Genomic DNA, 13,466 nt, shown 5'->3' on the forward strand with positions numbered 1-13,466 from the left:
CCATTAAAGCATTTAATGTTTTTAAATAATGTATTTCGTGTATTTTCAAATTAGTACAAATTAATTTTTGAATGTATTTCACTGGTTATTTTTTACATTTCCAAATACATGTTACTATAGTATTGCAATTTTTTTTTATGGAAGGGGCCCCCGAAATTGCTTTGCCCCAGGCCCCCTGAATCTTCTTGGCGGCCCTGCACTGGGATACCATATAAGATCAGTATCACTAGCATGTATCCTTTTGTTCAGTGAAGCAAGAGATTTGGGGAAACTTTTGCCTTCCTGGGAACATGGTGAAATGTTTCCAAAGGTGGTGGAAGACTAGGAATTTTCCCTGGATACTATTTAGGAATTTTTGAATATTTGAAAGAGACTGGATTTGCAATTGACACTGATTATCAACCCATTCAGACCACTGTGGCATATGTTAGCCACCAGGTTGGCAAAATCTAAAACCAATTGGGAGGGCCCCGGAAAAATGGGCACCCCTGTGTACCCACCCACTCCACCCTGACCCCATTTCCCCAGCAGGAGCATCAGGGGTGGGGGCGGAGGGGACTGCAGGCGGAAAGGGTAGGGAGGGGCCCCCACTTGCACTGGCCCAGGGCCCCACAAACCCCTAATCTGCCTCTGAGCAGGCATAGTCTCAACTACAGTGCAGACACAGGCTTCAAGTTCAGGGTCTGCAACCTACCTGTTGCAGGAAAAGTGTATATGCAACATTCCATTTACAGCTTATAGAAATTTGCAAACTGTCAGATCGCAAAACATAGGAACTCCAAGCAAAAAGGGATACAGACACATTTTTTTCATAGGGCACCCCAGAGACTCAGATGAAATGACATTTAAGGGCAACACCCATAAATCACAAAGGCGATTCTTTACCATGCTTCCAAAAACAATGCAGAGGCCAGGGGAACTGAGCTGACTAAATCACACTTGCATTTTAGACAAATGCAGCACACACTCATATACACTCTCTTCTCAATGTAAGCAAAAAAACAAACAAACCAAAAAATATCAAGGCTGAAGTTGCATCGCCTCAGCTTCCAACAGCCAGTTGAAAGTAATCCCATTTTAAAGTCTTTATTCAGTCAAAAACCTCTAAGTTACATTAGTTAAGAGCTTTGGCTAAGAAAATGCTTCAGGGCTGAGTCCACTACCAGCACCCAGGAACCCTGGATACATCCCTGTCTCTCTGGAATTCATGTGAACTGCTTCTTATAACACAGCAGGAGGAGGGTGGAGACTTTAGCAACACAGTCCCTGCCACCCCAGGGGTCAAGGTATTAAGCTTACAACTTTAGGGTGGGATTTTAAAAAAGTGCTCCATGTTAGCCTAACTCCAACATCAATGGCACAGTTATGCTAAGGCTTCGTCTTCACTGCCAGAAATTATTGCTTTTATAGCAGGATAGCTAACCAGCGTTGGCTATCACTCTAAAATCCGAGTGGAGACAGGGCACTGTATTTTTATTGTGAGGTAAACTACCATAGGTGAGATCAGCCATAGGTTGGTGTATAGCATTGACTTCACCTAGTTTACCTCTCAGTAAAACCACACTGCCTTGTTTCCACTAGGATTGTTACAGTGGAATACTAAGTGTACATTAGTTATCCCACAGTTTTAAAAAATCCCATCTCTTTTGCAGTGGAGACATAGCCTAACACTAAGCAATTTTGAAACTCTCATCATTCATCCGTCATAATCCTCCCCTCCCAAATGTGGTATTGCACTGCTGACTATATATGACTTAATTTTTTTCTTTTCCTATTGGCTATTGAGTTCCCATAGAAAGATAGTGGGGCTTTCACACCTCTAAACAGGCATTCAAGTGGTGTCTAAATAGATCCTTTGATACTTGATTATCTACCCTCATTCTGTACAATCCAAGTATCTTACCATCGACCACAAAGCCTTTAAATGGGATGCTCAAAACTGATAACTTCTATTATAAAATGTATGTCATGAACACAGAATCCTTGCTAACCACATCTGGAGTTTTAAGAACCATACTTTTATCTTGATTTCTGTACTATCAGTGGCAATACAAAGGACAAAATTCTTATTTCAGATCACATTGCCGATCTCAACATGAGTATTCTTACAGAATTTATCACGTGGGCGAGAGTGCACAAAGAGGGGAAAACAGACTGGGTTTACTGTAGTGGTCATTTTCATTCCCAGTAAGGTTATTGTAGCTCAGCAGCATTTTGTTGGATTCATAGGACAAGATGTCAAAATATATTTATGGATATATAAATGTAAATTTATGTTTCAATCTAGCAATATATTATCCAATTAGCATTAAAAACATTTAAGTGTTGCTTACTTATGTTCCAGAGATGATTAATGTTACAGAGATTTCATCTGCAGAGATATTTACAATGTAAATGAATAATCAATCATGCCATTAAATGGGAGTCGGCAGAGCAAACAAGTCAAGTATGATCAATAAAAGACGCCACATTTGGATTCTGAGTGGGAATAATACAGCTTGGCTCGGTTTTTTTTTAAAATTACTACACTATAAAAAGAAAAACTTACTAAAGCTGCAGGAAAACAGCAAACCTCATTTTTTCTTAGAAATTAAGTGTACATTAAGAGCACTTTTAGTCTTACTTATATTACAGTTGCACCTAGTATTGTGCTAGATACTGTTCAAACACACAGTAAGTCCCTGCTCTGAAGAGCTTATATTCTTTCAAATGGACAAGACAGACAAACGGTTGGAGAGGGAACAAAGACACACAGTGCTTAAGTAATTTGCCCAGCAACACAATGCGACTTAATAGTGTCAGGAGGTAGCCGTGTTAATCTGTATCCACAAAAACAACAAGGAGTCCAGTGGCACCTTGAAGCCTAACAGATTTATTTGGGCATAAGCTTTCGTGGGTAAAAAAACTCACTTCTTCAGATGCATGGAGTGAAAATTACAGAAGCAGGCACCATCAGAGGACCCAACCACATCAGCCACACCATCAAGGGCTCAGTCACCTGCATGTCTACTAATGTTATATATGCCATCATGTGCCAGCAATGCCCCTCTGCCATGTACATTGGCCAAACCGGACAGTCCCTACGTAAAAGAATAAATGGACACAAATCGGACATCAGGAATGGTAACATACAAAAGCCAGTAGGTGAACACTTCAATCTCCCTGGACATTCTATAACAGATTTAAAAGTAACTATTCTTGAACAAAAAAACTTCAGAAACAGACTTCACAGAGAAACAGCAGAATTAAAATTCATTTGCAAATTTAACACCATTAATTTGGGCTTGAATAGGGACTGGGAGTGGCTGGCTCATTACAAAAGCAGCTTTGCCTCTCCTGGAATTGACACCTCTTCATCTATTATTGGGAGTGGACTACATCCACCCTGATCGAATTGGCCCTGTCAACACTGGTTCTCCACTTGTGAACTCCCTTCTCTTCATGTGTCATTATATAATTCCTGCATCTGTAATTTTCACTCCATGCATCTGAAGAAGTGAGGTTTTTATCCACGAAAGCTTATGCCCAAATAAATCTGTTAGTCTTTAAGGTGCCACCGGACTCCTTGTTGTTAATGCGGCTTAATGGCTGACCTGGAAATAGAATCCAGGTCTCCTGACTCCCAATCCATTGCTCTACTACACGGTCTCTCCAATTACTTATTTGTCAGAACTCTTCAAATATTCTTCCATGGAGCTATGCTATTTTACACCAGCTGAGGAACTGGCTCCTAGTCTGAAGCACCAATCATGACGTGTTTTAGATAAAACTGGACCTTAACGATATTAGTTCAGTAAATAGATCAAAGTAGATAATTTCTGTTTGCATTTGTTTGTTTAGGCCCCGGTTACCAAGTAATCCAGATTGCTCTGTATGACTGCCCCACCTTCATCATTATTTATCATTCTGCCAGTCTTAGTATAATTCACAAATTACATCAGCAGCGATTTTATATTTACTTCTGGATTGGACCTAGTACCGATCCCTGCAGAACCCCACTAGAAACATCACCATTTGTTGATGATTTCTCAACCACAACTACTTTTTGAAATGTCAGTTAGCCAGTTCTTTATCCATTCAGCAAATGCTCTATTCATATTGTACAGTGCTAATTTCTTAATCAGTCATGCGATACTAAGTCAAACACTTCACAAAAGTCTAAGTATATTATATCTGCAGTTATCTTTATCAACCAATCTCGTAATTGCCTCAAAGAATGAAATCTGGTCTGTTTGACAAGACCTATTTTCCATAAAACCAAGTTTACTGGCATTAAATATATTCCCATCCTTTAATTCTTTATCAATTGAATCCCATACCAGCCTTTTCATTATTTTGCTTGGAACTGATGCCGGGCTAACCAGCCTATAGTTACCTGGGTCATCCCGCTTGCCCAATTTGAATACAGGCACAACATTAGGGCTACTCTGGAATTCACTCACTTTCCCAAGATTTATTCAAAATTAACACCAGCAAGCCAGAGATTGCCTCAGCCAACTCTTTTAGAGCTCTGGGATGTAAGGTATCTGGGCCTGCTGATTTAAAAATGGTGATCACTAATAGATTGGAAAGTACTTCATCTTCATAATGTGATATGAGTAGACCATTCTGCTTCTTTCCAAGTATAGAACAAAAGTATTTATTGAAAACTTTGCTTCTTCTACATCATCATCAACAATTTTACCATCTCCATCTAATAATGCGCCTATACACTTCTAGGATTTCTTTTTTCCTAATATAAATTTTAAAACTTCTTATTGTCCTTAATCCTGCCAGTCACAGACTTTCCCCTGACATCCTTAGCTTTATTTATCAACTTTCTGCATGTCATAACTCCTAATTTAGTGATTGCTATCTATTTTCTGATTTCCCATTTGTTATATATTGCTTTTTTAGTTCTAATTTCTGGCTTCACTTTGCCAGTGAAACACAATGAGCTTTTAGTCAAAGTTGTCCTCTTTCTTGATTGAGAAACTGGGCTCTTTGGTCATGTAAAACCTTCTTAAAGAGCTCCCAATATTCATTCACATTTTTCTGTCTAAATTTATGCTCCCAATCAATTTTGTGTAATTTTCCTCACCTTTGAGAAATTAGCCTTTTTGAAGCATATATATATATATATGAGTGGTCGAGACTGTCCTTTGTTCACCCTTACTGAATATAATCAGGCCACAAGGCAACTATCAACTTCCAGTCTAGTGATGAATTCATCTTTATCTGTCATAAGGTCCAGAACAGAATTACCTCCTGTTGGGTACAATACCTATTAAAAATCTCCAATGACAGAATTCCACAACCTCCTTGGAAGCCTAGTCCAGGGCTTAATTATCCCTTGCTGCAGATTGAGCCCATTGCTTCTTGTCTTACCTTCAGTGGACATGGAGAACAATCGATCACAGTTCTCTTTAGAGCAGCCCTTAACATATCTGGAGACTGTTATGAGGTGTCTCTGCCTTCTTTTCCTCAAAAGTAAAGATGTCCAGTTTTTTTAACCTTTCCTCACAGGTCAGGTTTTCTAAACCTTTTATGTTTTTTGTCCTTGTCCTGTGGACTCTTCAATTTGTCCATCTCATTCTTAAAGTGTGGCACCCAGAACTAGACTTTTTAGCAACTGAATCATATTGTTGTCTCATATTTGTGATCCATTTTAAATCCTAGATCCTTTTCTGAAATATGACTGCCTAGCAAGTTTTAGCCCATTTTATAGTTGTGCAATTGATTTTTTCCTCCTTAAGTATATTACTTTGTAGTTTTTTATTGAATTTCATCTTATTGAATTCACACCAGTTCTCTAATTTCTCAAGGTCATTTTGAATTCTAATCCTGTCCTCGAGAGCACTAGTAATCCCTCTGAGCTTGGTGTAATTTGCAAATTTTATAGTCATACTCTCCACTCCATTTTCTGAGTTATTAATGAAAATATTTAATAGTACTGGACCCAGGACAAACCTCTCTGGGACCCCACTAGATATGCCCTCCCAGTTTGACAGCAAACCATTTATAACTACTCTTTGAGTATGGTCTTTCAACCAGTTATGTACCTACCTCATAGTCATTTCATCTAGACTTGCATTTCCTTAGTTTGCTTATGAGAATGTCATGTAGGATTGTGTCAAAAGCCTTTCTAAATTCAAGATATATCTACAGCTTCCCCCCATCCAGTAGGCCAGTGACCCTGAGGAAATTAAGTCAGTCTGGAATGATTTGTTCTTGAGAAATCCATGTTGGCTATTCTTTATAACCCTATTATCCTCCAGATACTTACAAAGTGATTGTTTAATAATATTGTTTCCAGTGTCTTTCCAGGTATTGAAATTAGGCTGACTGATCTATAATTCCCCGGGTCCTCTTTTTTCAAGAAAGTTTCTATGTTTGCCCTTCACCTGTCCTTTGGGACCTCATCCATCCTTTAGGAGTTCCCCAAAGATAATAGTTCCGAGATTGCTTCAGCTAGTTCCTAAAGTACCTTAAGATGAATTTTATCAGGCCATGCTGACTTGAATATATCTCAGTTTATCTAAATATTTTTAATCTGTTCTTTCCCTATTCCGGCTTGCATTCCTTCCCCCCTTATTATCTGGTCACTATTAATCTTTTTAGTAAAGAAGGAAGGAAAATAGGATTTAAACAGCTCAGTATTTTTGATGTCATCTGTTATCAGCTCTCCTTCCCTGCTAAGTAGTAGATCTGCACTTTTCTTCATCTTTCTTTTGTTCCTAATATATTTAAAGAACCTCTTCATAATGCTTTTTATGTCCCTTATAATTGGCCTGGGACAGCAAACCGCGGCCAGTGGGAGCCGCGATTGGCCGAACCTGCGGACACGGCAGGTAAACAAACCAGCCCGGACCGCCAGGGGCTTTCCCTGAACAAACGGCGGACCGGCTTTGAAAAGCACTGCCCTAGATTTTCTTTCCATGGGATCTTACCTATCAGTTCTATACAGTTTTGAAAATCTGCTTTTTTGAAGTCCACTACCTTCACTCTGTTGATCACACTCCTTCCTTTATCATTTCATGATCACTTTCACCCAAATTGCCTTCAGTCTTCAGATTTGCAACCAATTCCTCCCCGTTAGTCAGAATCAAGTCTAAAATGGCTCTCCCCCAGTTACTTCCTCCACCTTCTGAAACAAGAAGCTATCCCCCATACCATCCAAGAACTTAGACACTTTGTGTTTTGCCAAATTACTTTTCAAACAGATGCCTGGGTACTTCATCTCTAGGTAGTTAAAGTCCCCCATTACTACCAGCTCTTTTGTTCTGGATATTTCTGTTATTTGTTCTAGAAATACCTCACATTCACCTACTCCTCCTATTGATTTGGTGGTCAATAGTAGACCCCTACTGTAACATGCATTTGCCTTATTAGCACCCACATATTTATAAAAGAAAATTTTGTTATTTCTAAAGATTTCTTCTTTTCAAAAATATCAGCGCATATTTCCTCAATAAAGAATAAGGCTATGGTATGTTTGAAATTTTTAAACAAATCTGATTTAGAAAAAGGTTGAGGTCAAATAACTCAATTTTTTTGGAGGTGGAGGTAAATGAAAGAAGACCCACACCATGATACATACAATCAAATTGCTACCATTTACTAATTTATATGCTGCTGGTGGGTTGAGTTTGCCTTCTCCAGCTATGATTTTCTAATTCTCCTGGGGGGATCATTGTTATATTGCTCTAAGAGTAATTAATTGTCAGGGAGCCTAAAGCTTTTTATATGAGTTTTATCTCCTCTTTTCTACTGTTTAAATCTAATTAAATAATTTTCCTGTGTTCAAACAACCATAAACCAGGTGGTCAAAGAACGAGTGTGTGAAATTTCAACCAAGAGGTGATTTATTCAGAAAATTATGCACTCCAAGGGTTTATAAAAACAGTGTCTCTTCAGCAGTAACTACAGCATAGCACCTGCTACTTTCACATTCTAATACAATTTTAATTAAAAAAAAATCAGTTAGTCCTTTTAGTCAAATAGACACATACAAACATCATCCTATGAATTGAATGCCAAATTCCAGAGTTCAACACTCAACTTCTATCAAACTTCTCAGTGAATTTTAGGTGCAAGATACAGAGCCTCCTTCCTCAATACTCCTGAAGTATTTGTACTGACTTTTGAATTAATACCCTATTGTGTGTTAATTCCTCCCGTTTTCAGCAAAGGTTCTACTATATTTCAAATAGCCATGGGGTAAAAAATACTACTCAAATGTTCTGATAAATGAGTATATGAATCCATGAAAGAAATTAAGAATGCAACTGTTCAGGATATAATTTCCATCCCTTGGAATTACACACAATATCTTTAAGATATGGCCTTTCTTAATCCACATAGCTAAAATTCTCCTCTGGGTCCTCATTATTTCACATCTTGACTACTGCATCCTCTTCTTGTCTGGTATTATCAAGCACCATCTTTCCTACCTAAATCCATTCAAAATGTTGCTGCAAAAATCATTTTTCTGGATCATTGCTTTGACTATGATATTACCCCTCTTTGCATCCTTCCATTGACTCCACATCAGGCGTATACCACATTTCACTTTTTTTCCCTTCACTATTCATCACCTACTCCCACCTTACCCATCATTTCTTATATGGTATAGAACCACAGACCCTGGCTCCATTTCACCAACACCACCAGCTCTGATTGCTAATTTGTTAACATTTTCCAAATGCAGATTGAGCTTTTGAGATATTACCACACAAGAGACAGAGACTGAAATTCTAAGTGCTGCATTTGCCCAGCTAATACACTTCAATTTTTGAAGCTGAGAATTGAATACCATCACAATTTGATGATATTCTAGGTTTTGAGGTGGGGGGAGAAAGTGTAACTTCTCTCACACACTTTTCTTTCTAAAGATATTTCTCTTTGCTATTGATTACTTCCAGTCACTGTTTGTGGAGTTTTGGCTGTTCTTAAAATAGTAGCTGCTTTCAGACATAAGTGCTTCTTCAATTTCTTTGTTCCCCTGCAGCTGCACCTTGCCCTTTCATTTGGCCCAGAATACTTAGCTACCGCTCCTAGAAACCTGGGTGGGGGAGGTCAGGGATGAAATACATTTTTACTCTGCTTTTACATTAGAAAGACCACAGACATCAGTGGGAGCCTACATTTTCCACCATACATTCTGAGGGAGCTGGGCTGTTTTCCTCCATCCCTGCAATATGGAGTCATTTTCTCCAGCAAATCCCATTCTTGCTCCTACAGTTCACCTACAACTGTAGTATAATTCCTGTTGCTACAGAACACATTTAAACAAAGCAATAATGTTTGAGCTCAGGTATTATTGTCGGTACGAAGCTGTCGATGCACCAGAAATGATTTTTTATGAATCTCAATTTTTCTTTGTTAAAATCATTTTGGTCCCAGTGGCTGAAGCATCAGTTTGCCACAAAATACTTGAACGCTTGAGACAAACTACAAGTTTACAGCCAAATTACATAAACTCCCCTGCTTGTTAGTCAGTGTCAGAAGCCTGTGCTCCATTCTTATAATAATGAATCTAGAAGCCTGGCTGGAAGCCAGCCTGTGGTCTCTGACCGTGTGTACGATGATTTCCATTTGAATACTCATAATGGTTATATTGACTGTTGATGCTTAAAAAAAAACCCTGAAAGGCACAGAACCAGTACAGCAGGGAAAAAGGCATTTGTTCCAATGTAAGTGTGAGTTCTTGAGTGAAAGCCAACACCATGCAATGTAGCAATCATAAGTTAACATCAGAGGACAAAGTGATGCTTTATCTTATAGTTTGCCTTGTATTAGTATAGCGTTATACTAGAGGATTGAACCAAGTAGGTTCAAACACAAAGTAAATTAAATGTGCCACCTCACACTGGCCTACTGCGGGGTTCATTTTCATAATTACTATTTGTTAGCTTTTCTTAGTAGGTATCTCTTGCTTTTATTCTGTTTATTCTGTCACCGAGACTTAGGGTTGCCACCCAACCCGTTTTCACCCAGACAACCCAGGTTTCAGCTTGTGTGTCTCGGTGTCATTTGACAAGCCCTGATGTCTGGGATTATTTTATCTAGTGGTGGGTGAAGAGGGAAGAGGCAAAGCTGAGACAGAACCTCAGGTGTGGGGCCTCTGGGGTCTGGTTACCCACAATTGGAAAGGTGGCAATCCTAGGTGCACCACTCACCACTGGTCTGGTGCCTTCTCCTGGTCACTCTGAGGATTAGCTCCTGAGGTAGATAGCCCCTGCCATGGTTTGCACACCATTATGCTGTCTCTCCTTCTGATCTGCAGTTCCACGGTCACTCCCAGGCCCTCTGTGTCTCCTTTGTGACTCAGCCCTCCAGCTAGGTCACTCAGGGCATGTCTACACTGCCGGCTAAATTGGCACTGCTCCAATTGATGCAGCAGTGTTGATTTAGTGGGTCTGATGAAGACACGCAATGTCAATGGGAGAGCGCTCTCCCATTGATTTGTGTACACCGCCTCCCCGAAAAGCGTAAGGGAAGTCGGCAGGAGAGGGTCTCCCATCAACACAGTGCAGTGTAAACCCCGCGGTAAGTGGATCTAGCTATGTCAGCTTCAGTTACATTTAGGGTTGCCAGGTGTCCGTTTTTCAACTGGAACACCTTGTCAAAAAGGTACCCTGGCGGCTCCGATCAGCACCACTGACTGGGCCATTAAAAGTCTGGTTGGCGCAGGACTGGCAGGCTCCCTACATGGCTCCGCGCAGCTCCCCAGAAGCAGTGGCATCTCCCTCAGCTCCTAGGCAAAGGGGTAGCTGCGGGGGCTCCAAGCGCTACCCCTGCCCCAAGTGCCCAGCCAATGGGAGCTGTGGGGGCGGTGCCTGCGGACAGAGGCAGCGTGCAGAGCCGCCTGGCTGCGCTTCTCCCTAGGAGCTGGAGGAACATGCCGCCGCTTGCAGGGCCACCCGAGGTAAGCGCAGCTCGCAGCCCACACCCCCGCCCCTGAGCCCCCTCCCAAACTCTCGCCCAGAGCCCGCACCCTGCACCCCCCTCCTGTGCCCCAACCCCCTGCCCCAGCCTTGAGCCCTCTCCCACACCCAAACTCCCTTCCAGAGCCCACACCCCAAACCCTCTCCCATGCCCCAACCCCCAGCCCTGAGCCCCTCCTGCATTCCGAACACCTTGACCCCAGCCTGGTGTCCCTGCTGGACCCCAAGCCCCTCATTCCAGGCCCACCGAGAGTCTTCACCCCCAGCCGAAGCCCTCACCCCCTCCCACACCCCAACAGCCTACCCCAGCCACAGCCTGGTGAAAATGAGTGAGTGAGGGTGGGGCAGAGCGAGCAACAGAGGGAGGGGGGGTGGAGTGAGCAGGGCAGAGCCTCAGAGAAGAGGCGGGGCAGGAGGGAGGGACCTCAGGGAAGGGGAGGGGGCAAGGGTGTTCAGTTTTGTGCAATTAAAAAATTGGCAACCCTAGTTACGTTATTCACATAACTGAAGTAGCATAACTTAGATCAATTTACTGCAGTAGTGTAGATCAGCCCTCAGCGTTCCCCCTTCTGGGGTACAAGCCTAGACAGTCTTCCCATTCATTGCCTCAGCTCTAAGCCACGCCCTTGGTGACTGGTAGGGGACCCCAGACCCGCCCTCTTCTCCAGATTCCAGTCCAGCGTCCCTCAGCTCAGCAGTTCTGGGCTTCCTCTCTCTACCCTCACTGCTCCTTCCCTGGACTGCTTCTTGCTACACTGGCTCCCCTTCTCTTTCTGGCTGTACCAGCTCCAAGAACCCTCTTCCCAGGGCATGACTGCCCTTTCTCAGCAGCAGACCCCACCTATAGCCTGCTATCTGGCTTTACCTGTTCCTGCACAGGTGACCCTCTCTCTAATTAGCTGCCTCCAGCCTAAAGCTCCCTTGTTTGCAGACTAATTAACTCATTGAGCCAACCTGGCCCAATTCAGCTTTTGCAGGGCCAGTGTGGGAAGCTAGTTGGGGCCAGATCCTCAACTGTGGTGAATCAGCGTAGCCCTGCTGGCTTCACTTAAACTGTACAGATTTACACCCAACTGAAGGTCTGGTCCTAAATCAAAAGATCTGAGTTTTTAAGCCCCTGGAAATCAAGCTAGGCATGTCTAATAGCATGAGAAGCAGGATGGTCTTGTGGTTAAGGCACAGAACTGGGTGTCAGGAGATACTCACTGCATCACTCTTCCTGTGTGATCTTATTATACAAGACACTTAACTTCACTATGCCTCACTTTCTACAAAAAATATAATGAACGATAATTCCCTACTTCAAAGGTATTGCAAGGTACTCTGGCACTAGAGTGACAAGCACCACTGAAATGCCTATAAATAATAAATAAATATTGGTAAGTGCCACTCATCCTAATCTACTGGATTGTAAGTGAACTATGGCGGATATGCTTATTGCCGGAATTTGCTTTATTATTTGCTCACTTTTGAAGTTATAAAGGAACATTTACAAGAGGTTTACACAATTCCAGGTTTGCTTTGTTTAACATTGATGTTTATGATTAGAGGCTGGGGAGAAAGAATTACATCTTAGAAAAATTCAAACCTATTTGTAGTGTTTATTTTTCCAAAGTAAATATGCCCACAAAGGTAAAACAGCTGCATAAACTACACCAGCAAGAAAGATGACAAATGAGAAGTTAATAGCTTAACCTTTAGATAGGTGGCAGCTTGAAATATATTGCGAATGATAAGAGATTGAGTAAGTGGCAATAAATACTCATTTCACAGAACAGTCAACTGTATGATTGGTTGTCATTTTCTAGGTCTCATTCGCCTGCAAGAGCTCATCAAAGCCCCTTCTAGATATAACATTAAAATCAAAATCCGTCAGTTGCCCTCTGGGAATAAAGATGCCAGGCCTTTACTCAAGGAGATGAAGAAAGGCAAGGAGTTCTATGTGATATTTGATTGCTCACATGAAACAGCAGCAGAAATCCTTAAACAGGTAAGAGGGAAAAAAACCCACCAATAATGCTCATTTCTCATTCTCAAAGATATAATGCCATTTGGTTTTCATTTGCTGGGAAACAATAAAACTGCATTCATGTGGATTAAGCTGTAGATCTGTTATCAGAGACAGTTGATACAGAGCAACTCTTATGAGCTCAGTTGAGTTTTACAGCACTTCGGAGGTGTGCAGTGCTATGTTTCTAATGAGAATTTGGGTTGCACCCATGAAGATGATTTGCAATTGTAGTTACAACTTTGGATTCTGCTGGCGTGAAAGGAATGTTTCATTATTTTTAATATGTCCTGTTTCAATTTTTTTAACCTTATGTCTAAATGTAAGGATCATTTTCCAAATGCACATTGACTTGCTCAAATCAAGTCGTTCTCTCCATAAAACCTATTGGGTCAAATTAAACTGAGTTACACCACAGTGAGTCTGCAGTAATTCCACTGAAGACAACATAACAACTCTGGATTCACACCACTGTAAGGGGGTAGAATTTGGCCCATTGGCTGCAACTTGCCAAATTTCAGCTCTGAGCT

At 41.3% G+C, this 13,466-nt stretch overlaps 1 protein-coding gene across 1 annotated transcript in view; it reads left to right on the top strand.

Annotated features, from left to right (window-relative positions):
- The window catches only part of LOC112105901 (glutamate receptor ionotropic, kainate 1), a 218,572-nt gene that overhangs the window by 108,930 nt on the left and 96,176 nt on the right, over positions 1-13,466 (top strand). Inside the window, exon 3 of the mRNA XM_029911584.1 lies at positions 12,737-12,918. Coding sequence (XP_029767444.1) covers positions 12,737-12,918 — 182 coding nt within the window. The remainder of the gene's footprint in view (positions 1-12,736; positions 12,919-13,466) is intronic.

Source organism: Terrapene carolina, unplaced genomic scaffold, assembly GCF_002925995.2.
Source record: "Terrapene carolina triunguis isolate 2854851 unplaced genomic scaffold, T_m_triunguis-2.0 Scaffold31, whole genome shotgun sequence".
Classification (NCBI taxonomy): Eukaryota; Metazoa; Chordata; order Testudines; family Emydidae; genus Terrapene; species Terrapene triunguis.